The sequence below is a fragment of the Mytilus californianus genome, unplaced genomic scaffold, assembly GCF_021869535.1.
Source record: "Mytilus californianus isolate M0D057914Y unplaced genomic scaffold, xbMytCali1.0.p SCAF_4, whole genome shotgun sequence".
Taxonomy (NCBI): Eukaryota; Metazoa; Mollusca; class Bivalvia; order Mytilida; family Mytilidae; genus Mytilus; species Mytilus californianus.
This window is the reverse complement of record NW_026262690.1, coordinates 125433674-125453663: the sequence shown is the minus strand read 5'-3', so window position 1 is coordinate 125453663 and position 19990 is coordinate 125433674. Positions and strand designations below refer to the sequence as shown.

The 19990-nt window shown below is 32.2% G+C and overlaps 1 protein-coding gene across 9 annotated transcripts in view; it reads left to right on the top strand.

Annotated features, from left to right (window-relative positions):
* Window positions 1–19990, top strand: part of LOC127739343 (calcium-independent protein kinase C-like) — a 48061-nt gene that overhangs the window by 10188 nt on the left and 17883 nt on the right. For 6 of the 9 annotated variants that reach the window (XR_008000407.1, XR_008000405.1, XR_008000406.1 and 3 more), the window contains exons 3-10: window positions 3510–3666; window positions 5259–5290; window positions 6682–6767; window positions 8003–8132; window positions 14277–14407; window positions 15255–15308; window positions 18730–18811; window positions 19468–19643. Coding sequence is in view for 4 of the 9 variants with exons in the window: in XM_052251027.1 (XP_052106987.1) it covers window positions 3510–3666; window positions 5259–5290; window positions 6682–6767; window positions 8003–8132; window positions 14277–14407; window positions 15255–15308; window positions 18730–18811; window positions 19468–19643 (848 nt within the window). In the remaining 5 variants the exon portion in view is untranslated. Of the gene's footprint in view, window positions 1–3509; window positions 3667–5258; window positions 5291–6681; window positions 6768–8002; window positions 8133–14103; window positions 14232–14276; window positions 14408–15254; window positions 15309–18729; window positions 18812–19467; window positions 19644–19990 lie in introns of all 9 variants that reach the window. The other 3 variants (XM_052251028.1, XM_052251029.1, XM_052251030.1) reach the window with 3 other exon arrangements.

Genomic DNA, 19990 nt, shown 5'->3' with positions numbered 1-19990 from the left:
GACTTTTGTAGTAGACAATTAGATTAATGGAAGCTGAATGTCCATTGGCAAATATTACATGCATATTTTGAACAATAACAAGTTAAAAATGGGTAATGAGATAGGAATACTAGACCAACACACTGACCCAGATTTTCTTTTTTTAGTGCATTTATCTGATTTTTGACTGCTAAGCCGTCTCTTTTTTTTCAGTAGCCCCCCCCCCCCCCCCCCCTTTTGGACATCACTTTTTCTAAAGTCCTAGCTCTACCACTGTTATTAATATTATTTACAATCCTCAGGTTTGAGTTGGACCAAATTGAATTACAGTAGGATTATCATTAGGGCAATTAGTTTCTCGGTATACCACCGGGTCACACTGTGTTGGGAGAGATGTTGCTTTCACAATAAACAAAATGTAGCGAATTTACGCGGTAATCGGAGAAAACCCTCCCAATTTCCACCAAGAATTTAGGGACAGATATCGGAGTTTCCTGGTGTGTCTGAAAATAATTGCAGTGTTTGGAGTTTGGGAAGCTCTTCGTTTTTTTTTGTACTGTAAAACAGCAAGTCCCTTCTCTTCAATAAAAATGTTATTGTGTTGGACATAAAAATACAGGTTGACCCGCTACTTTTATTTATTCTATTCTATCATTTTGAATTAATCACAACCTTCAGTGTAGGTGTATTTTGCAGGGTAATACCCATTGTTATATTTGTTTCTCATGTACCTTTCTGTTACACAAATTTCTTCATTGGAATCCCAATTTGAATGGAAAAGGGAACCTTTCTTTTATATTTATATTTCATATTTCAGTTGGAATTTTTATTTGAAAAGAAGCACAGAGTATTTTTATTTTATTTTATACACATGTTTATTCCACATTTGAAAACACATTTTACAAAAGGTACCACCTATATCCATTCATACACAGAATGGCACACCAAATTTATGTACTTTTTATACTGCCCACAAATTTATGATGTGTATAACGAGGTATATCATCCTCTAAATTACACATACTTGGCATTCCAGTAATGTTTTGTTTATTTGCTAACTGTTTAATCAATAAACATTTTCTAAGTACTTTCCTTTTATCAGACTTGTAATTTAAATGCAATCAACATCATTTTTTTTTGGAATTAAAATAAAAGCAGTCTGCAGTTGTATGCCACAATTTGTTAGAGATCGCAGATCTAAATATAGTAACATTTGATACAGAATTAGTAACATTTATTGTTATTTATGTAACATATACAGAGTTCCTCAAGTGCATGAAGTAGCAGAAGACACAATGGTAGAAATGTATATATCCCCTAGAGGACATTAACCTACTTGTGATATTTTATTGATACATGTGTAGAATGGTATAGGGATTAATGACTAACCTATGAAATTATTACAATACTAGGGGAAGATGTTGATACTCATCTTATGTCCTGTATTCAATTTTCATTATTTTAATGATTTTCTTGGAAGTTTTAATCTTGATACTCATCCCTTTTCTTGACTTCAATTTTTCTTTTTTAAATGATTTTTTTGGCAGTTTTTATTTAAACCAACTGCTAATTGGATTAACATCATCATGTACATGAGTTTGTGGTCATGTTTTTGGTACTTTCTTATGACGTTCATAGATTTTGTGTAATAAACAAATAAGTTAGATAAGATTTCAGAAAACAAGTTGTTTTTGAGGTTTTTTTTATATATACATGATGATATATATTAACCTAGGCCAATTAAAGTAAGTTCTCCCAATCTCCTGTTTGTCATTTTTTTGGGAGACATTTGTGAAAATTGTGTTTAATCTATTTGGTTCACATTGTTTTCCTTAGAAATATTGAATACCATCAATACTGTGGATTCATTTGTTTTCATCGGTACCATTTAACATTGATAAGAGGAAAAATAATATTTCCATGGCTATTGATTACTTGGTTTCACCATACATTTTACAAAGTCTGTTTCTGCAGATACTGAAAATGTTGAAGACCATATGGTGCCCTCTAGATATCGTTTGGTTATTTGGTGTTGCTGGGTAGCTGCCTCTTTGATGTATACCACACATATTCTTTATTAAGATATAATTCAGAAAACCATAGAAACCACCCTCTAGGATGCTTGACCATCCTACTGATGTGAAGATTATCTAAAATATTCTATTGATTTTAGTGTAAAAACGTTCCAATTATCACTTCCCATGTCATGATATATAATAATGATACATAGATACATGTATATACCACATGTTTACTATGAGTGATTAATACAGGATGTCCAATATAAAATCACGATTCAGTCGTGTATTATTATCTTCACACTAAAATTATCACTTCCTAATTTTTTTCACTTTTAAGTTTTCAGGGAAAATCCCATTTCTGTCGTGAAACTGTTACCAAGATATCTTTTATGGATGTGTCATTGCTGTTAGAATATACTATGTCTGCCTTTGTATTACATCATTTGAAAAAAGATGGTGTATAGATATAAGAAGATGTGGTATGAGTGCCAATGAGACAACTCTCCATCCAAGTCAAAATTTATAAAAGTAAACCATTATAGGTCACAGTACGGTCTTCAACACGGAGCCTTGGCTCACACCAAACAGTAAGCTATAAAGGGCCCCAAAAAAATTACTAGTGTAAAACCATTCAAACGGGAAAACCAACGGTCTAATCTATATAAAAAATGAGAAACAAGAAACACTTATGAACCACATCAACAAACGACAACTACTGAACATCAGATTCCTGACTTAGGACAGGTGCAAACAAATGCAGCGGGTTTAAACGTTTTAATGGTACCACACCTTCACCCTTTTTCTGTATGTCTATGAAACATTGAATTAAATGTTCTTGGTTCTTCTCTATGGTTATGTATGGCATTCCTCTGACCATTTACAAAACAGGTTTTAGATGGCAGAGAAATGTCAGTGCTATTTATACCCTCTATGCTAGACATAGAAATATCAATGTGGGTGCTGCCGTCCATCTTTCAATGGCCTTTGTCTGCTTGAATTCTCAGTTGTCTATTGACCACTGGTCTTGGTGATTTTTCCAGTCTGATGAATAGATCTCATAAATGCATAAAATGGTTAATAATTATAATTCTAGTGTTTATGTATGTTTTGAAATAAAAATCTACAATGGGATTATTTATGACCTACTTTTTATACTCGAGTGACTTGAAATGAATAAATCACTGCATGCATGGTTGTACAAAACAGCCAAACATAATTTTAGTAACTATAAGCAATGATGAGTTCAAATTTATTTATTTGAATGACTATTCAGTTTTTCAAACTCTTTTATTCAATTTGTTTTTCCAGAAATGCTTACTGGTATATAGAGGTAAGGGTATATTGTTGCAATCATATTTCACAAATACAGGCTTGTTGTGTAGTACAATAGAATTTGCTAACATTCATTCAGGTCACAATGCCCTATTTTTCATGGTTTAAAGACTGCTCTTTATGGAATTGGTCTATTTTCAAACAGTATCTTTAAAATTTTTCAATCTTCCATTTCAGAGCCACCAAAAGAAAGAGTGTTCAAAGAGAAGGAAGGACTTCTTAATCGACGACGTGGTGCTATGCGCCGCAGAGTTCACCAAATCAATGGGCACAAATTTATGTCAACACTATTTAGACAACCAACATTTTGCTCATTATGTAGAGATTTCATATGGTAAGCAAAGACATTCTTCATGAATACTGTGGATTCATTAATATTCGTTGGATACCAATTTTCGTGGATTTCGTGGGTACAGGGGAACCACGAATTTAAATGCTCAACGAATTACAAATTTTTTAAAGGAAGGTATGGAGACTTTGCCAAAACCACGAAATTTAATATCCACGAAAATGCAAGTTTTCCTCAATCCACGAAAATTGGTACCCACGAAAATAAATTAATCCACAGTATAGAAATAATGTCATGTATGTGTTATGATTATGATTAACCGGAAACTTGTATGTCGTTTGGTCTCTGGTGGAGAGTTGTCTCATTGGCAATCATACCACATCTTCTTACTTTTATATGAATAAGAGAACAATTCTGTACACAGTATATATACACAAGGTAATTTCACTTTCAGAAATTAGATCTCCAATAGACAATAGTATTAGTAAGTTTTGCTGGGATTGGTTCATGGACATGACTATTTATAAAAAGTGATATTTCACAGTGATTGTTGGTGATTGTGTTACAGTCTCAATCTTTATAATTCATGAATATTAAATGAAGAATGTTTTAAATCTAAGAGTGTTATCACTGGAATTCAATCACCTTCAGTCACCCTGTTTCTTTTGTGATTCACCAGCAAGAGTGAGTGTAGAATGTAGATAAAAGGAGGTGAATGAGAATTTTGTTTTTTTGCCCTGTTTATGCTTGATAGGGGGTATTATTATTTTTGATCTGTTTGTCCCTCCGTCTGTTATTCCCTCCCTGTCCTTGATCAGGTTTACAATTTGGTTTCAGGAAGTTCACTGTGAAGTTGTGGTCACATCAATTTGAAACTAAGTACACATGTTCATGATGATGAGAACTTTTAAAAATATGCCAAATTAGTGTATTGACCTAGATTATGTAGTTCACTGGACATGGACAATATGTGAGTGAGCAGGACATGGTTACCTATGGACACATATTCTTGCTCATTTGTGAAATAGCATTTAAAAGTACATCTGTATAACCCAAATTGAAATGAATAAGACAGAAAAAAATGCATGTTGAGCCAAGAAAAATATTTTACCTGCGTTGATATGTTGTCAAACTTGAGATTTAAATTATATCATATGTTTTTTTAAATACTGCATGGAACTTATACATGTTATATAAACAGTGATTATTCTTGAGCAAATATTCATTCAGAAATAAGGCCTTAGTCAGAACTTTTATGTGGTTAAAATGGAATATGTAGAAAAAGTCAAATGGTTCATCTGAGACAGTGTTGTATTACATGTACTTGTAAATTAAACTAGTTCTAAAGATATTGATTCAAACTTTATTACATGTTATAGATTGAATAAAGGAGTTTTCTAAAAAAAATTATGAATGTTTTTATGAACATGATGAATGAGAACGTATAATGGTGAAATGTTCAAAAAATTACCCATAATAAGATCACCATAAGTTACATGTTCGTCTGGGTGTGCGTAGTGGTGGTTGGAAAAGGGGGGGTGATGGTATTTACCATTTTTCTACAGCATTTTTACAATTATTCTTTTTAAAGATAAAACATGGAGTATATTAATTATTACCTGACTGTTTAATTTCAGGGGTCTATGGAAACAGGGCTATCAGTGTCAAGGTAAGATATTCATGTTTTAGGTCAAATCAAAGAAATTGAAGATTATGTAAATACATGTAGATCTATGAAAGTTTCATTTATGACAAGTTGATATATCTGTTAAATAAACAAGCATACAAAAAATATACTTAAGACATATCTAAATATGGTTTTTAGGCACACTGAATTACGTGTTATATGTACTATTTTAGGCACGCTGAATTACGTGTTATATATACCATTTTATGTAGGATGGACTGAAATAGCACTTTTTGAACTCCAGATAAATGAATAACATAGAAATAAAAAGATGTGGTATGAGTGCCAATGAGACAACTCTCCATCTAAGTCACAATATGTAAAAAGTAAACAATTATAGGTCAAAGTATGGCTTTCAACACGGAGCCTTGGCTCACACAGAACAACAAGCTATAAAGGGCCTCAAATGACTTGTGTGAAACAATTCAAACAGGAAAACTAACAGTCTAATCTATATAAAGAACGAGGAACAAGAAACATACAAATATATGGAAACCTGATAAATAATGGCATGTTAAATAAACCGCTTTCAGAACATAAAAAAAACATTTAGAAATCTATCCTCCATCCTTTTCCATAGAGAATTTGCCTGAAAGTGAACAAATTTATTTGTATCCCTTCACATCATAAACATTATTATCATTTTTGTTGGCTCTTCTTCAAATTGGCATAAAAGTGTCCACTATTATCTTTATAATGAATGGTGCGGGAAGGTTTGAATTATGAAAGTCAGAGGTTCTTTATATAGCATCAGTGTAAAGGATCAGAGGTCCTTGACCTTTAGAATTCTAAAATGAAGTCTCCTCTCTAATAAAACATGTTACAGACCTCATAATGTCACAGACCTCATAATCACACCGGTTTTAATCCCTGAGTATGGTATATTGCTCACTTCAGGTTTTTGTGAAACCAATTTAATGTACCCCCGCTTTAAAAAAGTGGGGGTATAATGTTTTACCGTTGTCTGTCTGTCCCATAAATATATTTCGTCGCATCTTTCTCAGGAACTACATTACAAGGATTTCTGAAATTTGGTTTCAGGGTTTATATGAGTCAGCTATACCGTGTGATGCGTTTTCAGATTCATCAATCAACAACTTCCTGCTTACCTTATACTTTCAGCGGGCAGAGGTATCATTAGTGAGCAGTAGCTCACAGATTCACTTGTTGTGTTATGTTTTGCAATATTCCAGTTTTCATATTGCAATATGTTTCAGTACATTAGCAACTTGTCATGGTTATCAGTAGATTTATTGGGTATTATGGGACAGGAAGCTTTTCTTGAAATATTTTTTAAGTTAATAAATTAATTTTTCATATGGGACCTTGTATGTACTATATTTAGATTTCAAGCAATTTTGTTCTATTTTCAGTCTGCACATGTGTTGTCCATAAGAGATGTCACAGTCAAGTTGTCACCAAATGTCCCGGTTCTAAACAAGTACAGAATGATGAAGTAGTAAGTATTATCAACATTATGACTGTCTTCAAATGATTCGTTTCCCTCCCCATTCCATTCTCTCTCTTCTTATGTCACATGGAAGTAAATGCATTTGAAATTTAATATAACCAGAGGTTTAAAATAGCGGTGGTCTGAAGTCAGTGACCTTCCATTTACGGGTTCGGACCATTCCACCGGTAGTTAGTTACACCCAACGGACTTTTGTATTTTTGCAGGTTAAAAAAATTACAAAAGCATTTTAAACAAAAATATAAAAATCTAGTATAAAAATAATCTTAAAATATCCAACTATATTGAAAGGAAACTTATGTGATTGCTTAAATTCTTCACAATTGATTTGATGTGTAGTCATGTGACCGGTCTTCGTACAAGATACCGGGAAACTAGAGAATATAATATTAGAACATAACTAGTAAAGGGCATGAGTCTGTTTGGCTTTGGGGTGACCTCTTCCAAAAGAAACCCTGTGAAACATGAGACAGCGGGTGTGATTGATGTAACGGCTTAACGCAGACCAAAGACAGGATCTGACTAAAGACCAAATATATGACTGGGAAAAACGAGAAAGTAGATTTTTCCCACACACAGTAAAAGGGAAAGTGTTCTGGTTCGTTGGACAAAAACTTAAAACTTTACCCCATAAAAAATCATGATGAAAAATTTCCTCCCAGCATCTATATATCTTGCCAAAATATGTGGTTAAAAGAAACTGACCCAAAGTTTGAAAACGAAACTGTTATCTGACACAAAGTTAGGCCACAGTGTTCTAAAGCAGCAATTGAAACCAAATTAAAAGGTACAAAGTGTTATTTTACACAGCGTTTAGTGTTGGGGAAAAAGGCAGCCTTTTTCTGACTGAATTTATTACAGAAATTCAGAAAAAAATGAGGTTAATGTAGTAAGATATGATGAATGCTTTGGAATGGTAAGCATTTTCGTTTTTTTATAAATTGAATTTTCAATAAAAGTTGGACCTTCAAAGAATAAAGGAGGACCTTTAAGTATTTTTGCTCAAAGGTCCTGGACCTCCCATTGTCTAAAGTAAATTTGAACCCCTGTATAACTGGAATTCGCCACAGGTAAGGCCTGACACCTGGAACACAATAAAGACACTGACAAGAAATTTTGAAAATATATTTAGAATTTAATCCCATAAATGGAACATAAAATATTTTATTCTCTGTCATTACTGATGAAAAATTTTGCTAAAACATCATAATTTATATTTGCAGGTTTCTGGTCAAAGATTTAGTATAAACGTGCCACATAGGTTCAATATACACAATTATAAACGGCCAACTTTCTGTGATCATTGTGGATCTTTGTTGTATGGGTTAATAAGACAAGGATTACAATGTGAAGGTAAGGATACCTAGTTAATTAGGCAAAGATTACAATGTGAAGGTAAGGATACCTAGTTAATTAGGCAAGGATTTCAATGTGAAGGTAAGGATACCTAGTTAATTAGGCAAAGATTACAATGTGAAGGTAAGGATACCTAGTTAATTAGGCAAAGATTACAATGTGAAGGTAAGGATAACTAGTTAATTAGGCAAAGATTACAATGTGAAGGTAAGGATACCTAGTTAATTAGGCAAAGATTACAATGTGAAGGTAAGGATACCTAGTTAATTAGGCAAAGATTACAATGTGAAGGTAAGGATACCTAGTTAATTTATGGTAGATTACCTTTCTGTGTGGATTAATTATTAAGCAGAGGTAACATTTTATGGTAGGTTACCTTTCTGTGTGGATTAATTATTAAGCAGAGATAACATTTTATGGTAGGTTACATTTCTGTGTGGATTAATTATTAAGCAGAGGTAACATTTTATAGTAGGTTACCTTTCTGTGTGGATTAATTATTAAGGAGAGGCAACATTTTATGGTAGGATCCCTTTCTGTGTGGATTAATTATTAAGCAGAGGTAACATTTTATAGTAGGTTACCTTTCTGTGGATAACAAGTTAGAAATATCAATGTGTAGGCAATGGTAGGTAAGGTTACCAGTCTGTGGGATTTATTGGGTGAACATCTTGATTATGAATTTAAGTTTACCATGCAGTGTGAGTTGATAAACTCAGTTTATTCTGATTATCTTTCTTTCTTAGTGAGTGAAACGGACAAAAATAATAAAATGAAGATTTAGTTTGATTTTTTCCTGTTGTCAAAATTACTTGTTCTGTATCTATTGACAAAAAATCTTTTTGTTTTTGATTTGACCAGTTTTTAGGTGATGTTCCAATACCCTGAATGTGAGTAAGGTAATGAAAAAAAGAACATTGTGCTTGTTAGGTCATAATTCTTTGTTGAGAAATAAGGTAATGGGTACAGAACATTGTAGGAAGGTAAAGGCAAGTAAAATTAATTAGGCAAGTGTGAGGGTCGTTTAATAATTTTGTCTGTTCTAAGTATTGAATTTGATGTAATTGGCGTGAATGTGTGGAAAGTTGTATTTGTCTAGATGAAGAGTAAAAAAAAAAAAGCTGTTTGATAATAATTACCTCTGAAATAGTGTAAATTCAGAAAATTTTGCGAGGTTTTTATTAATGCGAATAATGCGACTGGGTGAGTATCTCTATAATAAGAACTCGCATTTTGATATCTGAACATATATCTGTATGCAGATTTTCCTTAAATCGCAATCATTAATCTTGCGTTTTTGTCCATTTTTAAAAAATTGCAATAATAAATGCACGCAATAATTTCTGAATTTACAGTAGTGAAAATTACTAACTTTAAACATAAACGGCAGATTCATTATTATTCGTGGGATACCAATTTTTGTGGATATCACAGATAGAGGTAAACCACACATTTTAATTTTAAACTAAGTACAATGTTTCCATAGGCTTGTATGCAGACTGCGGCAAAACCACAAAATCAAACATCCATTAAAATAACATTGTTCTTCAACGCAGGAAATCAGTACCCACGAAAACAAATGAATCCAGAGTAATTAGAGATTTACTGTGTTTAGTGATAAAGATAGCTGAAAAGATTTGAAATATTTTCACTGCTTTCAATAGGCCAAATAAGATATATCAGTTATTCTTGCTGCCTCAGCAACCCTGATTTTATGGGCCACATTTCTTATAAAAAACATTTCAGTTACAGCTCCTTTTCTACAGGAACATGCAATCATATGGATACATGTATTAAAAAACTTTTTTTTTTAATGAGTGGCCAAAAGTTCATACTGCAAACATTTTTTTGTCTTAGTATCTTGGAACTTTTGTACATGACTTCCTCAGTCTGCACCAAAATCTTTTCCAACTACTAGTCTGAAGACCAATATTAAGCCATTTTTCTAATGTGTCTAAACAAAGTTTTGCAAATACTTGTCCAAATAAAATTTTAATAGCCTGGGGCATCAGACTAGTGGCTACTGGAGCAGACGGCTTCCTTTTTTTGTTTTGAAAGATTCTTTATTTAAAAAAAAAGGTTCAGCACACTGCAAATCTGTCTTGCCTACATGCTGTGAAGACGGTTAAACAATTCATCACTATAAATCTCCTACTTTGTCCTCCTTTTGAGAGAACAACATCCTTACAAAGTGGATTTAGTGTAATCAACTAAATACCAATAACCAATACATAAACTTCATTTATATATACATGTACATTCATGCACTTTTATTAAGTCATTTCCTTTTTCCTGGTTGACTGTAGAACATCTGAAACAATATGACTTCAGTTCTAAGGTTAAAAAAATAATTGAGGGAAAATTATGTAATATGAATTTAAAGAAACTCATTTTCCTGATGAAGGAAGGATTAAGGACAAATCTCCTTAGAAGTTACTTCCTTAATTATTTTCCATTTAAAGAAGAAAATGATAATATGCAGATTGTTTGCTTGTCTGATCCTGAATTTATACAATTACTATATTCTCCTGCTCTATAGTAAAGCATGGATGTATAGTTATTGTTATAATTCAGTCCAAAGTATACAGGTTTACGTCTAGTTGAGTTTCAGTCCCTCCGTCCCATAGAAGTGTTGTCTCAGGAACTACAAACCAGGTCTTACTGAAATTTTGTATCGAGCCTTGTGTGAGTATCTTTTAGATCTCAGTTCAACATGTTCATAAATTCATAATACAATTTTAGTTTATTTACTTATCAAAGGTTATCTATCATAATACCAGAGTGCTATTTATAGTATTAGGTGATTTCAAGACCGTCATCTATCACTATAAGATTTTAACCATTGGTTGAAAATTAGCATGTAAAAAGGTTAAACATGGTTCTCTTGAATTTCAGCTTGGAATAAAATATTTTGACACCTGTAAAATTTGTAAAAAAATGTTGTCATATTTTTCATTGGTGATGTATATGACACCTTTCATTCATGCATTAGTCAACAGAATTGAGTTGAATTGCATTGAAAAATTGATTCATTTTGTTAACACAGATTTTACTTTCAAAAGTAGTCCATTTTCTCTGAACTTGTATACATTTTGTTTAGGGCCAGCTAAAGCCTGCCTCTGGGTGCGGGATTTTCTCGCTGTGTTGAAGACCCTTTGGTGGCCTTGAGCTGTTTTTGTTTTCTGCTCTTTGGTCGGGTTGTTGTCTCTTTGACACATTCCCCTTTTCCATTCTCAATTTTAACATCTTATGTTTTATAAGTTGGATATTTTTGTTGAATCTAGTGGCCTAATTTAAATACAATTTTGAAATTTGTTAAATGTAATATAATTTTACTTATTAGAAATCAGAGAAAAATTGTATAATTGGAGTAATGACCTAAAATGTTGTTTGGTGACCAGGAATGAGGTCAATTACTCTAAACAGTAAATGATTTTGTTACAATTACTTTGCTGATATAAAAATAAGGAGATGAGGTATGATTGCCAATGAGACAACTATCCACCAAAGTTCAAATAAAGTGGATGTAAGCAATTATAGGCAACTGTACGGCCTTCAACAACGAGAAAAACCCATACTGTATAGTCGGCTAAGTCAATGTTATCAATAACATTACAATTACGCCAATGGTGACCCATTTGAGTAGTGTTTTAATGAGCAGAGGTTTGATAATTTTTTTTAGTAAAATAAATTCATACAATGATAAAAAGATGATCATAGATTGTATATATTAGTTAAAAACATATTGAACTCTGTCATTTTCTTGTAGAAATCCAAACTTTTGTTGATAACTAGATACTGGTAACCAGATTGTCCGACATGACCTTCAGGTCACATAGAAAAGCCCTTATAATATCAGATACATTTCAGGACTATAACTTAATGTTGATTTATCCATTGTAGACCAGACATGTTTTACTCTTTGATATTTTGTTAATTAGATATTTGATATAGTTGTTAATAGATTTGAAATATGATGGTGTGTGGGAAGCCTTGCAGGTGCTTTGGATAATGTTGAACTATGCTACAATGTAATGTCACCTTAAGAATTAGGCTAACCATTGATGAACCATTGACATTCAAAATTCATTTATTGAACAATAGAGAAAGCAAAGGTCTTGAAATGGATATTATAAAAGTTAGATATGACTTGCAAACAATTAAATAAAATTAGTAATCAAATATTGAGGTTAATTATTGAATTTTATGACCTATTTTAAAAAAAGATATACCCATACTTTTTAGGGGATTACAACCTACTTAACAAGCACATGATTGCACATATTTTTATGTTTTGAGAATGTCCCTAGCATTAGGTCAATGTATCAAATATTAGAAAGCACAGTCAAGACTTGTACTCGATTCTTTAAAAGCTTGATAATACTTTCAACCACAATTAGATAAAACTTGAGCTCAGTTAGGAAGGTTTATGACTGAACTTTATGACCTAATTTGAAAAAAAGAATCTTATGGATGGTCTTACAGTTACACTAAACTAGCATATTTCATTTGTTTTGAAAGTTTTTAGAATATCCCTTGCTTTAAGACTTTAGCTGACCTACATATTTTGATATGTTTTGAGAATATCCCTTTTTAGAAACCCTATATTTCCTGGCAGGTTTCAGGAATTTTGCCCATTAGATGACATACATAACCTGTTATGTTTTGAGAATCCCCCTTTTATGTTGACAAAGTGCTGTTAGGTTTTGAGAATATCCCATATTAACTGACATTTATATCCTGTTAGGTTTGGAGAATTTCACCGATAAGCTGGCCTACATATCCTGTTTGGTTTTCAGAATGACCCCCATTAGCTGACCTATATATTCTGTTAGATTTTAAGAATGTCACTAGCGTAATGACTATTTAGCTGACATAATATGTTTTGAGAATGCCCTCTGACATTATGACAATTTAGCTGACCTATATTTCCAGTTAGGTTTTGAGATGTTCCCTAACATTATGACAGATGTGGGTGACTGTGACAAATCAATGAAATATGGGTTAAGTCAATCTTAATGCATAGTATAATCTGATTTGAAAGATGTGGTTATTGTTCATTGTTCAACATAGCTGGTGATGGATAATTTGATTTTAATTTTGATAAGTTTAATTCATATCAGTCTGCTTGAATATTTTTGTTTTAGTATTTCATTAAAGTATTTTTTTAAATGTAATTCATTTTTATATTGCAGATTGTTTTAAAGTACATATACTTTATTCATTGATATATTTTTTTTATTGAAAATTTGAGGAACTGTAGGCACTTGTGGTTTCAATATTTACATAGAGGAAAATCAATGTTAAAGTGGTGAATTTCATATTAGGGATTTAGAATATCATTCATGTTTCATGGTGTTTTGCAGGGATGCACAAAGTGCAATAGAAGTTTATAGTATGACAATTATTGGGAGTGTGGCAGGTGGTCATGCTTGAAAAACTGGGAACCTTTTTAGTGTAATCACTGCTCCGTCAGTTTCTACCCAGATCCCTGAAACTGCGTAGACAGATTGCACAAATGTTGAAGTTGTGCACCTGCTACTATGTAATGGTTTCAGGAATTTTCTACAGTTTATTCAGATTTTGGAAATTTTCTGCAAAAGGCTGTACCTATTATGTGTAATCAACTCCTCTTACAGTTTTCAACCCAAATCCATGACAGGTTAATAGAAAGATTGCACACATATTTCAGTTTTTCACATGCCATTATAGAAGTGTTTTTACCAGATTCTGTGATGATGTAGCTCCTTATATAAACCTTTATATTTCGGAAGATAGAAAACCTGGATGCTTCATAGCTTGATTGAATGCAGATGTCTTATGTTTTGACCTTTTAGTCATTTATATCTCCTTTGTCCATGACCTCATTTTCATGGTTCAGCTGCTGCTTTAAAAACTGTACAGATTATGTAGAATTGTTATAAATTATTTTTGCAGAATGTAATTTTTTTGTGTTCTTATTTTTCAGTATGTAAAGTTAATTGTCACAAGCGATGTAAAAAGAACATAGCAAACACATGTGGTATAAATACACGAGAAATGTCCGTTCGTTTAAAGGATCTCGGCATTATTAGTGACATTAATTCTCGGAAAAAGGTTAGTGTTATTTTTTTACTCATGGATATTGGTTTCTTTTTTCAGTATGTAAAATTAATGTTCACAAACGATGTCAAAAGAATGTAGCAAACAATTGTGGTATAAATACACGAGAAATGGCGGAGATATTGTCCGAGCTAGGCATAACTACTGATAAACATGGCACTAAGAAAAAGGTTAGTTTGTGTGTTGTTCTAAAGCACTTTTTGGTTCTCTTTCTCAAGTTTTTAGTGCAAGTGTACTTATTGTCATGTATCTTCCAAACTATCCTGTCTATTCCTTATTACACTTCAACCTTTTTTATTTTATATACGTATTTTTGTAATCCTCACATTTGATGTTATTTATTTTTTGGTAATTCTACACTTGTTTTATGTGATTATATACATTTAATTCTGATTCTGTGTTTAGAGATGGATATCAAATGTTGTAAAAGTATCAATTATTTTTTGCATTTGTTTAAAAATGTTTATTGTGAAAATGTTAAAAAAACACCTTGCTTTACTTTGGCTAAAAAAAATCTTCTTTTTAAACCTTATTGGTTCAAAATATGATAAGAAAAAAAGAAATGGGTCTTAGTTTGGTAATATAAAAGAGAAGCTCAACAAAAAATCAAACTAGACTTTTTAATTTTATGTTCATAATTATTTTTTGCCATATTTGGAAGAAAACATGTTTTTTTTTTACCCAGTAATCTTAAAATCGTTCATTTTTTTTAAAGGAAATCTAAAAATGAAAAAAAAATGTTCATCCTCCTTGTTTCTTTAAGTTTGATGCAAATCTAATAATTATTTTCAATATCCGTGAAAAAGATTGAAAATGGTAGAAAAAAATAAAACAACTGGACATTTTACTTTGCAGGAAAATATCTTGTTTTCTTATTTAACTTTTTCAAATAATTGATAAAGGTCACTTGTCATCAGTAATTTTTAGGTCAAAGTATTAAAATTCCACAATTGACTGTTAAGGGAAAGTAACGAGTGAAAATAACGTAGGCATTAAATAGGATGAATATTTATATAGAACCAGGTTATATTAAAAACAGTAAAAGATCTCACCTCCAGCATGGAAGAAAAGGTAATTCTAATTCATATAATCTTCGCTAAAAATAGCTTTCAGCTTTTCCTAAAATGGCTAAATTTACATTGGTTCAAATTCATCAATTGTTTTGAAGCAACTGAAATTGAAGCTTAGATTTTCTACAAGCATAAAGTTTTAGCAAGTGGTGAATATTTTACAAGGAAATCAGGTTTACATCCAAATCTGCTAAAGGAAGAGGGACCATTATTGCTGAAATGGGACACAGTGTATTTTGCATGATCATAGGTGCGGTCTTTTCATACCTCGGAACAGGAAGATGTTGGATAAGGATATTTTTAGGGGAAGATTTGGTATACAACCAATTACATGTTTTAAAAAATCCAATATTAAGCTTTAAGATGAATACAACCATTGATTATGTATGTTTTAAATCTTCAACCATGATTTACAATATAAACCATTATATAAATAACACATAGCTGAGAGGGTGATAGAGCAGATTGTTACCCTGAGAAAACATTGTCAACTGAGGCGAAGCCAAGGTTGACAATGTCTTTTCGAGGGGTAACAATCTGCTCTTTAATAAAGCGCACACTTGATCAAGCGTCTCTATGAAGGGTAATAGAGTAAATTAACACCCTCGTATTAGCCAATCAAAATATGGCATTTTAACATGAAGTATAATAATATACATTATCTGGTGATCAAATTTTGTAGTTAACAGGTTTGCAACATTGACCCTATTTTAATCCCTCTCAGCTATTTTTGTTAGGCCCCTTTTGATACATGTCTCCTCTTGTACATCACATTTATCCCTCTCTGTCTTGCCCAGTGATAACATTTTTTTTGCAACATTGACCCTATTTTGGACCCTTTCAGCTATTCTAGTTAGGCCTGTTTGAATACACGTCTTCCCTTGTACATCATATGATATTTATCCCTCTTTGACTTACTCATCTTACTGATAAAGTTGAACCAGAGATGTGAATTGAACAGGATGTTCCACTTATACACCACTGGATGGATATCACTACCAGTGGACCAGCATTCCCTGACATCCACATAGTCAAAAATAAAGGTTTTAGCATTCCCTAACAATCACACACTCAAAAATAAATGTTTCAGCATTCCCATGATGCATTTTGGAAATTTTACAAAAATTTAGGTCACAACTCCAAAAGGCAATGTTGATGTATAGATTATTGTTATGCCCCCGCCGTAGCGGAGGGGGCATTAAGTTTTACCCTGTCCCAAAGTTTGTTTCCGTTATCTAACTTTATTTACCACTGTTTTGGGCCCTTTGTATAGCTCCTAATGTTTTTTTCAATCTTTGGCTGTACATAGTGTTTGTTCTGAACTTTTTTAAAGAAGGTTAAACCAGAAATGTACATAGAAATCAACAAGGTCGATATGTTTTATTTTAATCTAAAAAGTTGATTTCATTAATTGAAATATCAGACAACTTGCGCAATCTTTTTATTCATTTAACATTTGTCTCAGGATGTCAAACAAATTTATATATCATAATCATGAAATAATGCTGAATAGGTGAGAAAATAAGGAGAGGAAAAATTAGACTTACCTCACATCATAAGGGTCTCTAAATTTTGAAAAAAATATTGGGAGGTAAGGGTTGAGAGTTGACATCTATGCATGAGTTTCTCTGTAAGATCACTGTGTTCCAGATTCGTTCAAATAAACGCTTCAGTACAAGTTATGGTACTGGGAACTAACATCTTTTCATTGCTACAGACTGAACTCTTATCAGTAAAACTACTGATCTGGTTTAATGTTCATGCTCTCTTTATACAGCTTATTCTTTGTGCAAGTGCTGTGAATTTACATTGGTATTTTACTGCTAGCTTTTTACAAAACGCTGGTTTTCTTAACATACATTTATTAGGGGTATTATTGGAGCAGAGGGATAACATAATTTGTGTGTGTGTGTGTGTGTGTGTTCTAGAGACTGAACTAGGGTTGATCACAGTCAGATTATATGAAGACATTGATTATTGTGTTGTGCAGTGTATCTTTTATTAATGTTTCTTATATGAATTACTCAAGGACTGAGGTTTGTTGAATACTGTAAATTTAGAAATAATTTCAATGATTTATTAATATGAAAATTGCAACAGTATCAGGTTTGCAATAATAGAAACTGGCATTTATAATTTCACTAGTGATTTTCCTTCATAAAATTTTTTGCAATCTCATTAATTAGATTTTGCATTTTTGCCAGAGGTTGGGGATTTATAATAATAAATGCACATATTAATTTATGAATTTACAGTAAATTGGATAATGTATTTACAGTTTACACAACTCTAGAATTAATTACGAATTAATTGTTTTCTTTACTCTTTTTAGTTTAAATGCTGTTAATTTAGTATTGTGTTATGTATTATTTTCATCTGATGACTGAAAACATTGAAATAAAATATTTATAAATCAGATATATGATATATCATTTATCTTCATTAGGATTTCTTAATACATAATATTTTCCAAGGACACATACAACTTTTAACAAGATTTACCAAAAAAATATAAAACTTATTGTGGTTTTACTATATTTTATTGGCTGTCTGACATGACAGTTTTTGCTAACATTTAACATGATGATACAAAAATTTAACCAGAAATTCCATATTTATTTGTATTTATGAATATGGAATCACTTGTTAAGTTCTATATCATATGTATGATATACTGTTACTAAATTCAGAAATTATTGCAAGGTATTTGTTAACATGAATAATGTGACTGGGTAAGTATCGCAATAGTAAGAACTCACATTCTGATATCAATACATAACTGGTATATCTGTAAACAGATTTGCCTCAAATCGCAATGATTAATTGCATTTTTGTCCACAATATTAAATCCACACAATAATGTCTGAATTTACAGTACAGGATATTCTTATACCCCTGTTCCAAAAGGAGGGCATGGGGATACTGGTTTATGTCTGGACATAAAGGTTTATTTGATTTTTATGCCCCCGCCGTAGCAGAGGGGGGATTAAGTTTTACCCTTGTCCATCTGTACGTACGTCCCAAAGTTGGTTTCCGTTCTCTAACTTTAGTTTGCCTCAACCAAATGTTATGAAACTTATACACAATACTTATTACCACATAATACAGATCAAGTTTGAATTATGGTAGTGTCACTTTAACCGTTCTAGAGTTATGTCCCTTTATAAATGGAAAAATTGCTGAATTGTTTGTTTCCGTTCTCTAACTTTAGTTTGCCTCAACCAAATGTTATGAAACTTGTCCACATTTTTACGGTATTTATTGTAGTGTAAAATCTGCCGTTCACTCACAACTACCAGAACTGTACCAGAGTTGTTGTGTGTTTCTTTATTTTTTACATTTTGAACATTTGGACTGTGATTCCATAGATAAACTTCACACTGTTGCGTCATAGCATTATTTTCCAAAATTTCTTTTTTTAGCACTCATACAGTGATTCTCCTAGTAAATCGTTACCAGACAATAGATCATCGTCACCTTTATCAGTGTTACCTGGCGAAAATGGTAAGTGTCATGTGATCAAATGGAGTTTGAGGCTAAACTCAGTGAGACAGTAACCTGACAACATAAGTTATTTTAAAAATAGACATCTAGATCTTATTCTGTTCATGCACTGATTTTGTGTCGAGGATGGATACCCCCATATCCCTTGTTTTTCTATTATCTAGAGTTGACCATATTGTCTTCCTTGATAGATAAGCAGCCACACTGTACAAGCTATGAATCTCACCTGATCTAGACAAATTATGATATATTTTTTTAAGAGAATATGAATAATTCTTTTATCCCCAGCTTAGAATATTTCTCTGATTTTCGATTAGCTAATGACATGTCGTTAAAAAACTCATGGCCTGGGTCTTGATAATCCAAATACTCAGGCGTTGCTACTCATTTACCCAGGGAACTTCAGTCGCATTTTCCGTAGTTCAGTGGTTGCTCCCAGTGAAAAATGGAAACTAGATTATCCATGATGTCTGTTTCTAGTTTCTCTTTCCTGGATTACAGACGTCTTATATTTGCCTACCAAACTAATTGGAATATGTAAAAAAAAATTATTTCACCTGCCAAAGTTTTTTTGTTATTTTTATCTTGGCCAAATGAACAGACATTGTGCAGTGTATTATAAACAAGATCTAATTGCATCAAATTATTTATTTCAGATGATACATTCATAGGTGGTTATGGGGATAGCAAAAATCTTCTTGTCTCATGTCCTGACGATTACCTGTCGGGGCGACCTCACAGTCCTTCACATGACCGTAGATGGAAAACGGATAAATATTCTTTGTCAGATTTTGTATTTATCAAAGTTTTAGGAAAAGGAAGCTTTGGTAAGGTAGGTACAATGATGTTGGTACACATGATATTTACTGAAGAAACGTAAGGTTATTTATTGCCTTTGCTACCAAAAACAAATTGGTCAAAACAAGAAGGATCAAAATACTTCTTTATCTTCCAGTAAGCAGTCACTTCAACCGGTGGACTATCCTGCCACATGTTTGGGAGTGTGGGCATGGTAACTTTAAAAATTCAATAAACAAAAACTGGGTGCAATTCATATACAGATGAAAATAAAATTAGTCAGTAGAACAATATAAAATTTGAATTTGTTGATTTGTCTAGTAATTGTAAGTGTAGGAACAATATAAATGAAAAATCACAGTGTCTGAACCAGTTAAGTGA